The 20,328-nt window shown below is 39.6% G+C and overlaps 1 protein-coding gene across 1 annotated transcript in view; it reads left to right on the top strand.

Annotated features, from left to right (window-relative positions):
* The window catches only part of RAD51B (RAD51 paralog B), a 288,156-nt gene that overhangs the window by 152,744 nt on the left and 115,084 nt on the right, over positions 1-20,328 (top strand). Inside the window, exons 8-9 of the mRNA XM_017829726.1 lie at positions 11,038-11,134; positions 15,859-15,936. Of these exons, the coding sequence (XP_017685215.1) occupies positions 11,038-11,134; positions 15,859-15,936 (175 nt within the window). The remainder of the gene's footprint in view (positions 1-11,037; positions 11,135-15,858; positions 15,937-20,328) is intronic.

The raw sequence follows: 20,328 nt of genomic DNA, 5'->3' as shown, positions 1-20,328 counted from the left end.
TGTGTTCCCTAACATAACCATGGGCTATCAAAGATTTGCTCCACTTCTGTAGTGCTGATAAAGTATGTTGTGTATAAAACAACGTAAGCCATACGATGGCGTTAGCAGTTACCTCCTTGTAAAGATTAAATGAATAGACAAAAGGAACAAATATTCTAGCATATCCTAAAACTCCTTTCTTCTGCTTCCACAAGGCACCAAGGAGCAGTCTAAACTAACACTGTCCTCACTCTAAAAATGTTGGCATAGGGTCATGATGTGGGATAAGGTAGAGCTAGGGAAAGTGTTTTAAAAACTTTTGAGCAAAGCTGTAGATTACAGTAGCACATTGAGCTGTTTCAGTTTGTATCTGAGACTCAGGGAGTCTCCTGTGACCCACTGGTTTGAAGGCTTGAAGGAATTAATTGGAAGGAATCTGAGGAATTAGTGGAATTAATGACATAAAGTTGTGCCTTGTATGCCATATTTCTCTAGACTTGCATGTGTATATTACTATAAATGGTCTTTGTGATAGGCTTGTCAGAACATCAAAATCAAATAAAAATGCTGGTACACTTACTATCAACTTGAAATGGGCCATGAGACCTAGGCCTTCGTTAGGAGTATTTCATTAGTTTAGTAGTGAATAATAGATACTTCTCCAATTACTTTATATTCATATTGAGTTGCTCCTATTGACTCGTTGTGCTCCAGATTAAGCTATAAACTGCCCAGAGCGGTTACATTTTTATTTAAGACTTTTTAAAAGCCTTTTGGTTCGTTATAACCTCTAATTAGTGTCTGGAGAAAGAGTCACATACTCTTCTCTAAGAGAAATTCTTTTTAATTTAGCGAAAAAAATAAGATATTTTGGCAAAGATTTTTACAGGAGTAAAATATAACCAAGAAAAAGCATTTCACTAAAACATTCAGCACAAAGACCCATTCCATAGGAAACACCCACTAAAACAATCCATATACCAGCTTTAGTAAAACACAGTTCATTGGTTTTAAGTTAGCCACAAGAGAAGGAAAATAGTAAAAGAAGAAAACAGATTAAAAGGGATAAAGAAAGAAGAGAGAGAGAAAGGAGAGGAGAATAATTACCGACAAGATTCGATGATTCACATGGTGCTGGTTGGACAGGGAGTGGAGAGAGGAGAGAGAACACATGGAGTCTTGTGTATTTATAGAGTTCAGTTTTCCCTCCCAGGCAGGATATCCGGTCAGTGCCTTCCAGCCGGAGTGAGTTGTGCTGTAGCAGTCACAGGCTGCAGGGGTGTGGTGTGGGTGGGCTGCCAGGCAGGTCTGCCTTGACTGACAGCCCGGCTGCAGGGCCTTCAGCTCTGCCGTGTGCTCTGCGTGGGCTCCAGGCCTTGCCTTCTGGCTCTGTCATGAGCCCTCAGCACAAGCCTGATGTGCAGGCCTTACCATGGACCTGCGTGTCTAGGCCCAGCCCTTCCCCACGCGCATACACACATTCACAGTGAGTTGGTTCCAACCCATATCAATAATTCAGTGAGATTTGGATCCAGGATCTCACACTTGTTAGGAAAAAACTAAATATAGACAAGTGTAGAAAAACCACAATATAATAAACCCAAAATATATAAAGAATTATGAATATATAATTTGCTGGATAGATATTAGATGGTCCTGAGGTATCCTAGAGTGGTTAGGTGAGTATGAGCCCTTCCAACTCTGTTCTTGCAATCAGGATTTAGGAATGGTAATAAAGGTTTGTGGTACCTTTAGTCAATTTGCTTAGTGTCTGAGCATCTGTCTCTACAATAGGGGTAACAATACATTTATTCCCTTAGAAGGCAGTGAGATTTAATGCCACAGAATTTGTGTAGGTCTAGGTAAATTTGAAGTGCTGGATGAAACAGGGTAGATGCATGGCAGAAGGTCTGAACCCAGCGAGTGAAAGAGCCTTCATTCTGTTTTCTGATCTAATGAAAGCTAACTAGTGCCAATAAATTGAACTAGGTTTTTAACTGAGAAAAAATTTAGCATACATTCTGACTTCCTTGAAGTCTTATGGAATGGTAGGAGACATACTCGTCTCTCCTCTCAGCCTGGAGCATGCCGGAGCAGAACTGAAGTTGTGTACTACTTTGCTGATGTTCCAGCCAATCCAGTTTCTTCAAACTCAAACAAATTAAGCCAACCAAAACCCTGTTGCAGAGAACAACATGCAATCCAAGAGTGAACTGTGAATTAATAATTTTATTTTATTTATTCTATTACAAGACAATTTGACATTCATCAGAAAACTCCCTTTTAAGCAGTAGTGTTTGCTACTTTGAGGGTGCAGCAGGTTTTGGCTGTAAAAGTTGCCTGTGAATTACAGTGATTTCCTGTCAGGTACTTTGTGTTGCCTCAGCCAGTATCAGACCAGTCTCCTGTGGTACACTGCTAGCTACGCACAGGGGTAAGCTCATTTCAGAAAGCCATCATTAAGCAGAGGCTGGAGGGGAGGGTGGAGGAGAGGGAAGGTTCTGCTGGAAACTAACATGGAGCTTTGGGCTGCTGGCAGGATATGAAGGCGGGCAGCAATCCCTCTGTGTGAGGGGTGCCTTACCCATGTTTCTGTAAACAGGTCTGTACAGGCTGCTGAATGTGAAGGCCTTCCAGGCACACAAAGCTTTCACACCGAGCAGCACAGCACAAGGGTGCTCAGTGGTGTGGATTTTGAAGGTTACATTTGCGTTGGCTGCATTCCTTGTTCAGAGAGTAATAAGGGTTGAAGACCTCAGGCTGTCACGGGGTGGTAGCTATTTCAACTTGAAGACGTGTAGCTGCCTGAAAACAGCATGCTTTTGTTTTGCTTTGTTTCTTTTTTTCTTCTGGTGGAAGTTTTAATTCATTGTGAAGCTTTTTAAGCAGTTGGCAGGGATGTGAATAGACACTTCTCCAGAAGACTTATGGAATAGAATTGCATAACTTTGTACTTTTCCTGTACAAAGCAAAATAAATTCAATATAAATACAATTGATAGTCTCTGAAAGATACCTTAATTTCTTCCAAATCTTATTTATACTCCACGAAATCTGGTAACTATAAAATGAGCTCTGTTGCTGTGAATTGCTTCACTGATGGAGGAAAGAGGAGAAGCTTGGGTAGAGATATCATGGCAAAACAGGAGCTCTAATAAGGTTGCAACTAGCCAGCAATGTGTGCTGAACAGCAGATCCCTAATCTTTTAAAAGGTGCTTGTGAGCCTTCCAGAGAATTGTGCTTTCTTATTTCTGTGCTGTTAGACTGTTTATTGCCTTTTGTTTCCTGGATGTGATGAAAATAAGTACAGCTGAAAATAGATGCAGCTGAAATTCCTCTGAAGCAAGGCCAGCACTTGTTGCTACAGTGCATGTAGGATTAGGAAGTGTTTCTCAATAGATTTCCAGTGGCTTATGTGTATATATCTTTATTTAGGAAATTGTGCCAAATTCTGGTAACATGGGTTGAAATGTGAATTGTAACAGCTCTCAATCAGGCTAGCTGCTATGTTGTATCTGAAAATAGCCATCTACTTCCCTCTAACCTGTGTATCACCATTACCAGCCTATGCCTCTGTCATATTATAAGCAAGACAGCTGTAATTGGTACCTTGTCTTTCAATTGATTTAGATTAGCAACAGTTGTTAAATGTGGGCACTTGCCTATTTCTTATGCCTGCATTGAAGACACTTCATGCTTTCTTTGTTAGCTACAACCAAAATAGTTCACATTTTCTAAGAATGAAGATATGTATATATATTTAATCTCCTATCATTATAACAGCTGTGATATAAATTGTTTGATTTGGTCCTGGAGCCCAAACAGAGCTGTCTCAATTGTGCAGAGGGTTTTCACAGTAAAAGCTGCTCTCCTGCAAGGTGAGCCCCTCACAGTGCTGTAGTAGCTGTCTTCAAGCACTGCAGTAGCTGTGGGCACTTTGAAATTCTCTCTTTAAAACTCTTATTTTGTTTAGGGGCTCTTGGTACTGCATTCAGACTTTTTCTGTTTCTAACTCCCTGATTTCACCAAAAATGCTCAGTTTTAAGCAAGTTTTCTTGTGCATATTAGGTACAAGTTCTGCTGAGGTCTTGGAAAACTTTTGACAGCTTTTGTGGGTACTGATGCTGAAGAAAATCTCCCTGAAGAAACAGAAGTTGAAGAAAAAGGCAATTCAGTGGGTAGCTTAGATGAAGATCACAAATACCCTATTACTATAACATATAGTGGTAGTTTAGTGTTCTTTGTTGAGCAGACTGTTGCCAGTCTCGAGGGGCTGTAACAGGTTTTCAAGGAGAAGGCTGTGGTTCTCTCATCTGTTTGAAGTATGCTGTTTCACCCCAGTTTTCTCACTGTTCATTTTTTCTGTTTCCAGAATTGCTGGAAACAGCCCATCTGGCTTTGTGGTACTGCTTGGTATACTATCCTTTAGCTAATGCCTCCACAGTAGTCACTATTGTTTCAACCCTTTACTTGAATGCCGCATTAAAAGCTCTGTGCTTCAGGGAAAGGGAGAGATGCCTTCTCAAGAATCAGAACTAAGATTGTCTAGGGATCAGTAAAACTTGCTTTCCTTCTCCTCCAGTGTGTAGAGTCAGCATCCCAGCACACTGTCACTTTTACTTGGTGCTCTCTAGTGACGTTGCTTGAGTACAGTGAAAACTACAAAATACATGGACCGATAAGGGTGGAGTAATTTGGGATTATTGCAAGTGTCCTTGTGCTTGCTCTCCCAGCTCAACAGGAAGCCTTTAATAAGAATTTTCCTAAATAGTGTTGCATGTGAAATGGGTAATTCTGCTCCATTCTTTTAACAAAGAGCCATTTCATGAAACAGTGTGGTTTTTTGCCTCTTGGTAAATTCCAGAAGACTTTTTACCTTTGCTGGTTACTGATTGATAGTTCTGTGCTGAGCTCCCTTTAATTTTGCAATAAACTAACAAGGAGACTAAGACCACAAGTTTACAAAAAATGGCTTATTTACTCAACTGGATTTACAAGGATGACAAAGTCAGATTTAGTAGCTTCAGTGTGGTCTAGGAAGGGCAGGAGGAGTACTTGAAAAATTGTACTGTGTAAATAACCAAACAAAAAATAGTTTGCTTATTCTTCTGTGTAAAGTTCTTAGGCCAACAATCTCCCAGGACCTGCAGGAACTTTCTCCATATGAAGGAACTTGGCTATTCCCAATAAATAGGAAGTTTAGGCACATTAAATTAGTATTTTTACTTTTCTAATGTGCTTCCAGAAAACTGGCATCCGCTGAAATCACATCAGTGGAAGGTGACTCTCTTTTTACAACAACATACGAAGAAGAGGTAGAGGGGTGGCTCCAACAAATTATTCTTTGAGGAACTAAGGAACACTCCCAAGTCAAATGCCCTTGTCCTTATGGGGCTTGCCAGAAATTAACTGGGAGCATCACACAGCTGGTACAACCTGGGCCCGAAGGTTCCTAAAAAACCTGGATGACAGCTTTATGGAACAGGTGTTAAGGGAACCAACTCGGAAAGATGCCCTCCTTGATCTGCTGCTTGTCAACAGAGTGGATCTTGTGAGCAAAGTGAACATTGGTGGCCATCTTGGCCACAGTGACCATGGAGTGATTGAGTTTAAAATTTCTGTTGGCAGGAGGAAAAGTGCCAGCAAATCCTCAACTCTGGTCATGAGGAGAGCAGACTTCAGCCTGCTCAGGGAATTAGTAAGTAAGGTCCTCTGGGAAAATATTTTCACAGGTGCTGGAGTCCATCAGTGCTGGTCACTTTTCAAACATCACCTCCTAAGTGCACAGGAGCAGGCAGTTCCCAAATGGAAGTCAAGCAGGTGGCAAAGTGATCAGAAGAGTAGGTTGTGGGGTTTTATAACATATCTAAAATTAGGAACTTGAAAATGTGTTCCCACTGTCTCTTTGTGTTTATCTCCAAGTTTTCTAACTAAGAAGGATTCTTCTTTTTCTCATAACATTTCTAATGGTTAGACAGGGTTATTTTACAATCTAAGTTTGCTATGCTGAAGTAAAGATTTGAAAAGATTGGGAAATTGTGTGGTCCATCATTTGTGTAGTATTTTAAGTAGTAGACTTTTTCTCAGAAAGGGTTTTGAAATCTGAATCTGAGTGAATTTATAAAGTGTCTGTAATTCTGTCAGAATTGGAAGGCTGAGGACTGTAAATTTTCACTTGTTAAATAGCTAGCTTGACCAATGGCAAATGAATAGGCTCAAAGGTTAAAGGCAATGGTTCACTGAACTCCATAGCAGACTGCATGAGGCATGTTTCCAGTGTTACTGAGCTGTTTAGCTGACCTTTTCGTCTTTTTTTCCCTCTTTTAGCAGGGGAGGGTGTTTTACATTCACGCACAGTCATTGACTAGAGAGACCCTACACACTTCATTCATCACGAAGTAGAAACGGAAAGCAATAGCACAACTTCCTTACCTGTTGCACATGTCAGGACACAGTTGTATGTGTGGAGAGATGTGCTGTTTTTTATGACTCTTAGTGGTAATGAAAACATTTTGTTCCATTAGTTCATGATGGAAATAGGAGCTCCTCTTAAAATAGTATGTATTTTTAAAATACAATGCATTTTAAAATATTATGTATTTCAGTATTATAACATCAAAATACCATGTAGCAATATTCTCACTGTTGAGTGTTCTGCTGGAAGATAATAAACACGTGACTGGCTTTGAATCTCTTAAGAGGAAGCTGTTCTTGGCTGGTAATGATGTCCAGTATCTGTCAAAAGGAACCACAACAGAGGCAACTTTTCCTCACCTACTTAGCCTGAGGACTTGGCAGGTCTCTTGTACTAAACAGGTTAAATCTAATCTGTATCTGACAGATCTACGATGAAAAGTTGAGGAAGTACTATTGCTAGTTCAGTGCAAGGCGATCTCTAGTAAGTCTGCCTGGAGTTGCAGCTCCAGCATGTTTCCAACTGCTGTTTAGCAGTGAGAGGTGGTTTCTTTCAAGTGTGGCATCTATCAGACCAAAGGGGGATACTCTAGCCTTCTTTTTGGTGGTTAAGATATGGCATCATTAACATCAAAACTAGATTGTAGTTTGTGCACGCATGTATGAAGCAATGTGTGAGACTCAGCAGATGCTGTCCATGCACAAATGTGATTACTCATCAGAAAGTCACACAGCTGTTTCACACCAGATCTCCTTTGTCTGCCTGTGTTTTCTCTCCAAATCACACACAAGTTTAACCATTCCCTCAGACACTTATCTGCAACTCTCAGAACACATCAAACCATTTCAAAGGATAGCAGAACAGAGTGTAAGCATATTTTTCAGGTTAGTGAAGGAGACTTTGGGGGGAAAATTATTATTTTCTTTAGATGTGCCACTGGAATCACATGTACCAACATTCAGGACTTCAATTTGAATGCCTGTAGGACTGGGGACTGCTGAAAATGTAAGGCCTTGTTTAAATGGCACTTTTCACTGCCAAAGTATTTGTGACCAAAGTTTTACTCATGGAAAAATAAAAATGGCACTTTCCAGTAAGGGCACGTGGTTGAAATTTTGACGATAGATGTACCTGTTCAGAGGAGTTTGCTAAATCTGACTGGAGCAAAGGACCAGCATGTTTTCTTTTGTTAGTGACCCACGGCTTGTTTGATCTAGTGAGAGTTTAGAGTAATCTGGATACTCTCAGAGTGAGGTTCAAACTGTATTATGGTAGGTACACAAAGATATAGGGATGTCTCTCTGTCTGTCTATCTATCTATCTGAAAATAGGTGTAACTATACCTGATAGAAGAATTTTGCAGTAAGTGAGGCTGCAGAAGTGTGACAGGGAATTTGATACCAAATTTAGTGCTTAGCTAACAGCCTCTTGGCTTGTACTTATGGGAGAACTGAATCTCTGTGTTGGTTCTGCAGGCTTGCAGTAATGAAGAATAATTTGCAGTTAATTCCAAAAGAAGCATTCTGTGCATGCATATGGCTTCGTCTCAGAGGAAGTGTGCTTATTCAAGATAGTATTTAAACATGTATTTAAGCAAAAGTTTAACTATCAGTGAAGTTATGGAGCCAAGAATATGCTTAATTCCCATCCCTAGATCTAGAATATTAGTACTGAATAGTTATTGAAGGATACATCAAAAATTGAAATCTAAGTTCAGAGGCATAGCTTGAGTTAAACATAAAGGGGAAGAAGATTTTCAGTCCTACAGCTAACAATGCTGTGGAGTTCCCAGTTAAAGAAGAGGGCAAAAATCTGAAAGATTTAGAAAAAAAGCAGTTGAAATATTTTTGTTGTTCATTTTTCTTTTGATTTTTTTTTTAAGCCTTTAGTTTCCTTTGAAAGAAAGCAATATGAAATATGGTATGCTTAGGTATTTTTTTCTATTAAAAATGTTCCTTAGGTTTCGTAATGTTTCTTTAAAATGTGGTGCATAAATAATAAAATACATGATGACACAGTACAGAGATTATCTTGGCAAAGCCTGGCGTGACTGAATCACAGAGCTTGACACTTGTGAATAATGTGATCATTGCAAAAGTGTACCAATGAAAGCTTCATACCTCACCAGTACGTGTGTACAAGTTTGTTAGTGCATTCTGTTTCAGCACATTTTCTAGTACTGGATACCATGGATAACTGAGGCTGTGGCTTTTTTGACATGGTGAATACAAAGTGAGAATAGTTTCAAGAAGGAAGGGTCTCACATCCTATTCCTTATCCCTACTGACTCTTGGATGCCTACTCCTTTCCTTTGCCTTGAACCAGTTTTGGTGCTCAACTTATCGCAAGGACGAACTAGCTCAATAAAATGAAAGATAAGTACTATGGCAAGAATAAAGGAAAAAATGACTTTTTTCTTCTTTGTTATTAAATTGAATCATCTTACCTTGATACCTTATGAACAGGACAGCCATCAGTGGCTGCAAGGAGTTGTGTGTACCAGGCCCTTTACTGTCTGCTTTTGGGTGCTTACAGGTGCATGCAGCAGCTCAGGGGGGAAACAGCAGGGGGATGTAATGTGTTTCTTGTGTGTTTGCTGTTGGCAGTATTGCAAAGTGTACCTTAAGAACCTTAGCCAAGGTGTATGACCAAACAAGCCTGTTACTTACCATGTTTGTGTTCACTGCAGTCGTCATAAATGCCCAGTCCCAAAAGGTGCACCCTGGGGTTAAGCTTGGCAGGGTGATCATGGCCAGCCAAAGTTTGTCCACAGCTTGTAGTCAATAGCGGAAGAGCATGAGGAGCATCACTATGGAGTTCTAAAGGTCTTGAACTCCTGTTGAGTAGATGAAGATTTGACTTACCCACTTTTCAATTTAGTCCTCTTGATACAGTGCATAAAGCTCTGAGACACCATCGTGCTGTTTGCAAGCACAGATATGGGTGGGCTGATGTGAGCAGGGAGGTGGAGTTATAGTCTTGGTAAAGGTCTCACACTCCATCACATTGTTGGCAGCTCGTGTCATGCTGCCTGAAGAGGACACAATATCCTGCAGCACCATCACTCCAATTAGAACTCTGCGATCTCACACAGCTTATGTAGGATCTTGAAGCAGAAAAAGAAAATGAGGAGTGTGTTATATCATAATGCTGAAAGTGTTAGAAAGCAAGAGGAAGCCATGATCAGAGGGAGGGAGGAGCAGTGGAGGGAAGAGCAGAGAAATTCCTCTTCCTTTTAGCAATGGTAAGATATTTATTCCAGTAGCATCCACAGAGTAGCATGTAGGATTCCTTTCTCCCATATTCCTGTGTCAAATATAGCTGAAGACGGGCCATTAATTTCAAAGAGAGTTTGTTTGGAGCGGAGTCTGTTCTCAGTGCAAGTAGAAGGATCATTTTTCTTAAAAAAAAAAAAAAAAAGTAATTTACTGTTATTGTGGATAGTGTAGCTGCTTAAAGATCCAAAGCATTATGAGATAATTGTGGTTTCCTATGCTCTTCTCTCTGTGGTGTTTGCAGTGTTTGCCTTAATGCTGAAAACAGTACATGTTTAAGAGCGCAAGAAACTGTTTATCCCTTGCAAGCATGTCAAATGCACGCGTGCTATACTGAGTGGCTCAACTTGTGCCTACCCTCCACCGGCAGGCACGGGTAACCCGTTGAACCCCATTCGCGATGGGGATCGGGGATTGCAATTCTTCCCCGTGAACGAGGAATTCCCAGTAAGTGTGGGTCATAAGCTCAGGTTGATTAAGTCTCTGCCCTTTGTACACACCCCAGGTAGGGGTTGGTCGCTTCTCCCAGGCAGCTATAAGTAAAACAGGAGGGCATGGTCTTAAGCTGTGCCAGGGGAGGTTTAGGTTGGATATTAGGAAGAAATTCTTTACAGAGAGGGTAATCAGGCATTGGAATGGGCTGCCCAGGGAAGTGGTGGATTATCCATCCCTGGAGGTTTTTAAGACGAGACTGGATGTGGCACTTAGTGCCATGGTCCAGTAACCACGGCGGTGTTGGATCAAGGGTTGGACTTGATGATCTCGGCGGTCCCTTCCAACCCAGCTGATTCTATGATTGCTCATGCTATCAGAGGAGAGCACTGTGTAGGTACTACAGTCTGTTGTTTATCAGAATCTTGTGATCCTGAAAAACACTCAAAAATCCTCTTGTGTAGAGATAGCCCTGTGACATTTAGTAGTTTTGCGCTTCAGAGCAATGGGGGTGGATCCCTACAGCACCTCTCTCCATGGCATTTTGTTTCAGCCAAAGGAAGGAAATGTGTAAGTTGTCTGGAAATTACTAGGGAAATAGAATTCCGATTTGCCTATGAAGAAAATGGTGGTTTCTTGTAAGGAACATCAAATTGTTCATGGAAGATGAACAAACGATGAATGAAGCTCTTCAGAACAGTAGTTTCATTTTAGCTGGCTATATTTATCAACATCCTGTTGTTTAGTATTTCATCTTTTTAACAATATCCCTTTTCCTCCACTTCTTGCAAATATCTCTTTCAGTTTCTGCAGATAGTTCTGAGTGTTTAAATTGCCTGCATGCTATGCCTGGAGGATTCCAGTCCTGGGCTTTTCTCTGCCTTCCAGTAGCTGTAAAAATTCATTTCCCTTCACCCTTTCCTTCTCTCTTTGCAGGTTATTTTGACAAATCAGATTACCACATCGCTGAGCAATGGCCCTGCGATCCAGGCAGACCTGGTGTCTCCAGCTGATGATTTGTCCCTGTCTGAAGGTAAGAGATCCCTCTATCAGAACTGAAACTCTACACTGACACAAATCCACACTGTAATTTGCAGCCTTCTGTTGATATACAGGGGTCTGAGAGAGTCGAGTTAGCAAGTCTTGCCTAAAAGAGTCTGGAACAAAATTATTTTTCAGTTTCTCTGAAAATCCATTTATAAATAAAAAACAAGTATGTGGACTAACTAGAAGGATCTGACACTTTCTGGAGCCTAAGAATGAATTTTTGAGCCATGTCAGTTCCTCGGTGTTGTACTGTCATGCACATGCATTTAGAGTATTATTTTCTCAGTCTTCTGAACCTGCTGCAAGAGTAGATACACAGGCTAGGCTGCAAATTTTACCTTCTCTAATGATTATTACTAATTCCAAAGAGAACTAACTGGTCAGAAAAGAAGGAAAGCAAATACTCGGTCCTGTCTCTTGAATTATGCTTGTCTGGTTTTCAAGTACAGTGCCTCAGACTGCATCTCTATGTTGTGTGAATGTACTAGGAGGGTTTTTGTGATGCCATATATTATTTTACATCCTCAAGTTTGTTTTTTCTGCACAGAATTAGAGACAGGCATGCTCTTTTTGGGTACTAGTGAGGATTCAGTGTGCTAGGAAGAAAAGTTAATTCTAAATCAAGATTTGCAAAGTAATATAATAAGTTCAGCTTTCCCCACTTGCAAAGAATAGTCAGAGTACCCTCAGTCAGGGACAGATGCAAAAAGTTTGTTATTTAGAGTTCAGTTCATGCATAGACCCAAATGTATGATGTAAAGCGATGTTTCTCTTTCCTGCAAAGACATGATAATTGCATGTGGACTTTCCAGTTTGTATAACATACGTATTTCTGCTCTTTCTCTCCTTGTTCCACTTTCTGATGATTCTGATCAGCTTATCTGTGTTCTAGTTGATCACAAACCCTCTTAAGCTTCTCTGACTTAACAGAAGTACAGCCTGGTGGCAAAAACAACAACCAAAAAAAGTGGTTAAAACTGACATTACTTCTGCAACTTATTTCAGTGGACAAGAGAAAGAGGTTGAGGATAGGTTAAACAGAGTGTCAAAGAGTAGCAAGTAACTTCAGTGCAGTGCCTTAACACTGATTGCTGGGTTTACTTCATAATTTTGTCAATAGGAGCTTGGTAAAGCACGGCTCATTAAATCATTTTGAAATTGCGCTTGTAGCTGTGGTTGGCTCTGTCCCTTGGCAAAGTATCTCTGAAGTTCATTGCTTGGATACTGCTCCTTACCTCTGTCAGAAAGAGTTGAAATTCGGTAACTAGATTTGGAAGAGGAAGGCATAATTTTTCACCTTTATGATTTCTTGGCATGAAATTGTGCATCATCTCATTAAATGCTCTTGATCACAGTACTTGTGGTTTTCCTTGTCTTTTAGAATTGCTATGTATGAACTTTCTCTGAAAAGAAAGGCATAGCTGACTCTGAAGTTGAAGTAATAACAAAATATGTTCTCAATAAAACATATTTTCGTCCCGTGGTTAAAATATTTGAAGATACTTCGGAAAAAAATATGGACAAGTTGCAGTCTTTCTAAATTTCCCAGCAAATATGAAAGATTCTTAGTCCTGAAATCAGGACTATGCAAGAGATGGTGTAAAGATTTTTGTAGCAGTTACAGGTTATTAATGAAGCTATCATGTTTTGCCTAAACTACCACCATTATTTTTCACCTTTTAACCCAAGAATGAGTTAAAATGTGTTGGTGCTGTGTGTGTGTTGTATTCTTTTGTTGCTCTCATTCCTTGTTTTTAATTAAGGATCTGAAGTGGTAAAATGAGCCAGCATCACAGTTGCTGAAAATGGAAATGTTTGTTTTGCCACAGGACAAGAACAGTACAGTCAGTAGCAGTGCAGGCTCCTTCAATAATTCAGGTTTTATCAAGGGATAAAGGGCTGATAAACTTCTTTCCTTTTCTCCCTTCCTTCTTCTGTCGACTAACATTAACATGGCATTTACATGCTGTGTTGTGTAATGGAAGAACACAGTGCATCTTCACACTACATAGTGTTCTCCCTGTGTCTTTCTTATTCATAGAATGGCTGCTTCTGGATTTCCATTTTTCATCACTTTTAACACATGCTGTCTACCTGTGAGAAAATGTGGAATTTCAGGCCCATTCAGCATTTGATTTCTGTGTTTATCTTGGTATCAAAAGCTACAAGTGTGGACAATGTGTTTTAGTGGATTTTTTTAACATTGAGGTGTTGACCTGTCTTGAGAAAGTTCCCCCTTTTAATGTGTTTCTTGTTAGCTATTGAACAGCCTGAAAGTAGCAATACTTTAATTTTATGATGATTTTTTTATACTTTCAGAATCCTAAATTAATTAGTCTTCTAGGGTTAGTGTGATATTCATAATACTTACTACTCTTTTACAACTGTAGAATTTGCAGGAAAGAGTAGTTAGGTGAGTAGCCAAAGTGCACAAAGAGGATATGTTGCAGGGTCAGGGATAAGAGGCCAGATTTGTGACTGAGTTCTTACCTAATTGTTCCTTGTCACTCATCACCAACTAAAGCTGAATTTGAACCAGTGACCTAGATGTGAAAGGACCCATAACACATTATTAGTCCTGTAAGCAACTCAGACTACTTGGTTTGTGTATGTCTGATATGTTGTTTTAATCCTATCTGAAATCAGAGTCCAGTCACTGTAAATGGTTTGCTAAAAGGGTAATCTTTCTTAGGGAGAGGCAGAAATGAAAATTTCAAACTGAATGTGCTATTAGAATGAAGTGGAATGTTACAGTGTCTTTTGGTTTTGCTTCTGATTGTGCTTGAGAAGAGAATTGCTTGGGTTACGTGTTAGATTAGTCAAGAAACCAAGGAAGCTGTTCATCTGATGTGTGACAGAAAGTTAATCTGATGAACAAGCTGAAAGGACATTGTCAAGCTGTTTCAGGCTCAAAGGTTGTCTTCTGTAGAATTGTAATCTAGTGCATGAGAACTTGTGTCCTAAAAATATGTTAGGTTTTTATGAGAACATTAATGGCTTTGTAAAAGCAGTGCTGGCTGTAAAATCCCACCACTTATGTACCAGTGTAAGAATTCATGAACTGTTTGTTGGTAATTTTTATAGGAAATGGTTACGTCCAGCTAAATTCCCAGATCTGTGCATACTTCTGCTTCAAGACAGATAAAAAAATGCTTAGTTTGTTACAAATTAAAGTGATGAATAAAACACAAAAGTTTCTCTACCCATGGTCTGAGCTCTTGCAGTCATTTGGCCTTTACATATTGCCAGATTATCATCTGAAGGAGTTAAGACTAATAGTCTAGCTCCAAAATTCTCAGAGATGTAAGGCTGTCGCTTCTTCCCTGGGAAGCAAACTCAGTTTCTACTTGTTACTGCACCATTCTTACATAGCCATCTCTCAAACCATGTCATCACAGGAGATAGACTGGAGGATGATTGTGAACACTGCTCTTTCACTTTCACTCTTGCTTTATGAAATAGTCTCTGTTTAGCTCTTCTGGTCAGAGACAATTTCCAGTTTGAGAAGCCTTAAAGTTGTTTTAGATTGCAGGGGTGGTCAGACAAGCCCAGGATTATCGCAAGAACTAATGCTTTATTACTTAGACATAAAAAGTAGCTCTTACCCGATGAAAATTTTTTTTAATAATTAAAAAAAATAGATTTAAGCTGCATTAGGCTAAGTGAACACTAGAAAGGGAATGTAAATGTACACAGCAAAATATTTTGCATGACTGTTAATGGATATTTTTAAACAAGTTATCTGTGGCTGTGACTGTACTATTTTTGTTATTTTCACATGAATAAATTTTACCTAATGTAAAAAGTCTTTAGAAATTAATTCTAAGCCTGTGTGTTAGAGTGCTAGCTGGACAGGGAAATTTGTGTGTTTCTTTTGTGTGCTGCAAAGAGATAAGACAGTATGACCTACTTGAGGTCCCTTCTAGTCCACCAGTGCCTGTCTTATTAATGTATCTGCCAGCTGCAAGCTCTAACTTCCTCTCACAGACATAAAAGCCAAACTCAGTCTTTCTTGGAAAAAGCTCAGGAGTGTGTTGGTATGAACAAGAACAGTATCCCCCTCACAGCATGTACAAAGTGTCAAGCAAAAAAATGAATGCTGTCTTGGGCTTCTTCAGTCTCAGCTAGTACTTTCAGATATTTGTTTGAAAAAGTCAGAATTATTTTGTGTTTAAAATTGTCTGTAAACTTGTGCTAGCTCTGGGGAAGCTAGTGTTCAGTCTTTTGCCATTTGTGCTCATCAAGCAGTTTGTCATAGCATTGTATATTTTTAGTGCACAGTGTGAGCAATGAGTTTAGTCTGACCTTTTCAACTTTGTTGCTCTGATCTTGAATTCTTTTAAGCTGTTGAGCAGAAGTAGGCTTTCGTGTTGTGGAGACTGGAGAAAACTAAGCTGCCATAATATCTCCCACCCACAGGATTTTCCTGCTTCAGCTTAGGAGCAGAAGATCTGAAGCTGGAATCTTTGGCTTCTCTTCCTTGCTTTGCCCTTGATTTCTAGTCATATTGTGATTAAATTGTTTTATTCTTCAAGCCTCAGTTTACCATTTTTTAAAATTTGGGGTTATATTTTTATTCTTCAACTTTTTTTTGCTTTCTTAATATTTCAGGATATTCCTGGGGGAAAATAATGAGTTGACCTCTTCACCTCAGAGTAAGATCAGTTCTGTAGTTTATTACTTCTCTCTCTTCAAATCCTCTTCTTTCAGTCCTGCTGCCAAATGGAGTGAAAACACTGAAGGAATTATCAAGTGAACTGAGGAGCCCCCAGAGATCAGAGGCTGTTGGTTGGTTTTGGTTTGTTTATTTATTGATTTATGTGTGCACTTAATGTTTAGGGTTGGATCTGCAGGTGACTTAATTAAAATAAAAAAGAATATCCTGTGAGAACATAAACTTACCTGTTTTGCAGGAACCGTGAGCTTACAGATCAAGCAGCTGTTAAAAAAGTTTCTAAAACGCTTTCTCCTTGTAGTTTTAAATCTAATGCAGAATAATGCATGTCCTAGTGAAGTGCTCCAGCATGATATACATTTAAATGCTGTGGAAAGTATCATAACACTTTGGCATGTTTTAGGGCTTTAGTGTTTTAGCTGAATGCTCTGTAAACTGATTGCAGCCTGGTTTACACAATTTTGCTTGAAAGAGAAAATAGTTTGTCTTGGATCATTGAAGCAGTATTGTTAGTTAATTATAATACATTTTTGAATAGGACAATTCATAAATGAATATCCTATCATTTTAATATGAATCCACTCTGACCTTCTGAGACCCAAGTATTTGGAAATACCTACTAAAACCCTTTAATTTTGTTACCATTATATAATCTCTATCAAGGTTACTGGGCATGTAGAAACTCAAGAACCATGTGGCATGGTATATGTAAAGTCTTTTGACTGTGACCCCTCATGTGGATCCTGTGAAGCTTAATGAATTTTAAATATGCAAAAGGCAATGAGTACAAATAACACTAATGGTATTGCCAGATTATTTGGAAGATGAATTCCAACAATTACACCGTGTCTGTGCATACTAAAGAGTAAATTTCCCAACTGAGACTAGTGTGCAGGTGTGAATCCTAAAGGCTAAAGCACATGCTTGAAAAGGTAAAGAGGGGACCTTATCAATATGTTTAAGTATCTGAAGGGAGGGTGTCAAGAGGATAGAGCCAGGCTCTTCTTTGTGGTGCCAAGCAATAGGACAAGAGGCAACAGGCAGAAACTGATGCACAGGAAGTTCCATCTGAATATGCAGAAGAACTTCTTTACTGTGCAGGTGACTGTGCATTGGAACAGATTGCCCATAGAGATTGTGGAGTCTCTCTCACAGGAGATATTCAAGAACTGTCTGGATGCAATCCTGTGCAATGTGCTCTAGGATGACTCTGCTTGAGCAGGGAGGTTGGACCAGATGACCCATTGTAGTTCCTTCCAGCCTTGCCTGTTCAGTGATTCTCTAATGGAGTTCTCTTCTTGGTTTATGGCTTATGAAGGTAGGGAAGGGCTACAATATAGCATTTGCCTTCTACAGTTCTAATGATACATGAAAGTGTAGTGAGATTTGCCTCTGTGTTTGCTTTGATATTAATTACTACTTCTCACCTGATGGTTTGGTTGCCACTTAGGCACAATGTCAGCTGCCCTCCTGTGATGGGACAGAACAGCTCCATGAGCCACAGGATTCTGCCTCCAAGTCTGAGCCTTGGCCGTTGTGACTTTAGTGTCAGAGTTGATAGAATTATTTAACTGGTTCTCGTTCATGTGAGCTCAATAATGGAACAGCTGGAATTGTTTCTTTCTAATCCTTTATTTTGATGCTGGACTTCATGTCTCAGCTGTCTTTTAAGAAATTGTTCCAGCATAGACCCTATAACCCACTTCACCAGCCAACAGTGCTGTGGGAAGCCTTTTATTCCTTCAGTCTGTTCTGTCTTTGAGTTACTTCTCCAGCTTCAGACCTTTCATGAAAAAGATTATTAGCCCCACATACTCTCGAAGGTGAGAAGGGAGCTTATCTTCCTTCACCTGCTAGAAGTCAACACAGTCCATCTACTTCAGGACAGGTAAACAGTGAGCACTGAAAAAAAGGGATGACCTTGATAAAATTCATTAATACATGTGGGAGGGAAAAATGCGCCTCCTCAAAATACAATTTGATTCTTGTGCTTCCACTGTGTTTGTGTTTCTTGTAACTCTGTGCTCTTAACAGTAGTAGAGTCTGCCCCCCAGTGCTTCAGTGGAAAGAAAAAAGCCTTTCTGGTTGTTGAGAATGCCACAAGGAAGTGCGCCATCGTTACAGGGCCTGGAACAAATGATATTAACCATTAGGGGAAATGATACTGTGATTGTTTCTGCATGAGGCAGGGTTGCGGTGGTATATGGAGCAGTTAGATTTCACAATAACAGTGGTCATGTTAGCCTGTACTAATTTTGATGCTATATTTCACTAAGTGGGAAGTAACGACATAATAACATCTAGCCAAATTTTAACGGCTTTTTAATCAAAAGATAAGTCTCTCAGTAAAACATTGTTACAGAGACTGTATGTGTCTATGGAAATGTCAAGCTGAATGACATGCATAATCACTTGATATAGACTATGGAAAGGTTGAAAACTGTCAGCAGGAACACTCAAAGACCTCTATATATCAGTTTAAGAGAATCTCCATTCGTCATTTCCTAATTGCTATGATGAGAGAATACAAAGTTTTACTGCTTTGTTGTGGTTTCTTTCTGAAGACGTGATATGACTTACAATCATTAATCAACAATTTGTAATCCAGAAAGCCTTCAGGTACATTTGCTGGGAATCACTCATCTATGTAATTAGAAGCACGATAACAGAAGTGATTACAGTCATAGTTGAGTGGTTAGGAGTTACCACCTCTCAGCTGCTAAGTAACTTACCTCGGCTGAAAAGAAGTGCGCTGAGTACGTGTTACACCTTCCAATGCAAAGTAGAATGGGTTTGCATGAATCCTGCTGCACACACCAGTTTATTCCTGTGTTCCTGTAACTGCAGTAAGCTTGAGAGCATGTATGTGTCAGTCAGTGAGTTTCAGTGGATGGCATATAGCTGTAAAGCATTGTAGCAAGATTGCAGTTGGTCATTTCCTTATGCCCTAAAAATGTTTAAAAATAAGATTAACTCATTCTACAGTGTGGGTGAATAATGAACTTTTTCTGTGGTCCTGCAAATCAGTGGTTCAATTCAGAAAAATGAGACATGGTTTGGCTCTAAATCCCTTCTGCAGTCCTACATTGCACCTCAGTGTTGGTGGAACTGCTCTAAACTAATTTATCTTTCAAATTACATTGTAAAAAATGAATTCAAGGGTAGGAAAGAGCTAAACAGCACTTGTCCCTGTGCACAATGACCAATTAAATTCTGTCTTAACTCACTATGGATTGTCCTTAAATCTGTACAGAGGTTGAGGAAAAAATATTAAATTAATATTTATCATTGAGTAGCATTTAGTCCCATTTCTTCTGGAGTTTTATAGTACCAGCAATGGATCTTTCTTCTCACAGAACTGGGAAGGGATCAGAAGGATTTTGATTTATGGGAAAACATAACTATGGGAATCATATTTGTCTTGGGGCATTACATGAAGCATATGGCTCACCTGCAGAACTTGAACCAGTTAGAAGTGACCCTAGGTGCAGGTGTTATGCCAAAAGGGAAGGCGAGGGTGAAGGGACAGAGGATACTTTTAGAGTCAGTTGCCTGTGTTCGAGTTGCAGTTCCAGCTGGATTTCCTCTGGGTTTACTGCAGGATGTTTGAAAAACTGGCTCCTTGTTAATCTCAGGCAGCTTCTGTGATTGATGATTCCCCTTAATCGTAAAAAGAGCACATGGGTGTTTCTGCTTAATTTGTGTCTATTTCCTGCTTTATTATTGTAATAATGATTTATTGTCTTAAATTATGGAAGTTTTATAACCTCTTAGCCTTTTTTGGAGGTTGAAGCTGGGCACTCTGGCGTGTGAATGAACTTCTTCCCAGTGGCAGTCTACTCCTAAAATGTTACATTCAAACCCAAACATAACATGATATATAGTTGGTGCATTACCTCTTAATTTAATTAAAATAGGGAGCCTTGAGTATGAGCAGATTTTGCATGCTTCACAGAGACAAAATTAATCTAATCTGGATTTTGCTGGTCTTCTCATAATATCAGTTATACTAAAAAATAAAATTAAGAGATATTTGGAGAAAAGCAACCCAAGTGGTCACAGTGCAGTACAGAAAGATGGGTGAAGAAATGGTAGAAAGAGGAAATGCCTGGAGCTTAACTAAAGGAAGGCTATGTTTACATTAATTTCTGCTCTCCTAAAATGTCCTGCTGTTGCTCCAGTCTTCTAGGCAAGCCACAGTCTACAGAAGATTCCTGCATGAGCTGGTGCTTAACTACTGCCAGAAAGGGTAAAAAAGACAATGGCTCAAGTATGAATAGCTGCACTATTAACAATGGAAAATTTGTCAGGAAAAGGCAAAACAGATGCTACTGCTGGGTAAGCAGCCATGATTCTTTGGGAGTAATTTGAGCCAGTCTGATACCTGGCAGGGGAGTTGTTGTTTCAGGATGGCACATGGATATGTAAGGCAGTAGTTTGGGCATGTTTTAGCTGAATATCCGGAAGTTGTTTCTGAGCGTGAAATCTGTTAGACCAGCTGTTCC

The sequence above is a fragment of the Lepidothrix coronata genome, unplaced genomic scaffold, assembly GCF_001604755.1.
Source record: "Lepidothrix coronata isolate B3197 unplaced genomic scaffold, Lepidothrix_coronata-1.0 Scaffold168, whole genome shotgun sequence".
Taxonomy (NCBI): domain Eukaryota; kingdom Metazoa; phylum Chordata; class Aves; order Passeriformes; family Pipridae; genus Lepidothrix; species Lepidothrix coronata.
The sequence above is the reverse complement of the archived record's forward strand: the minus strand, read 5'-3'. Positions and strand labels throughout refer to the sequence as shown.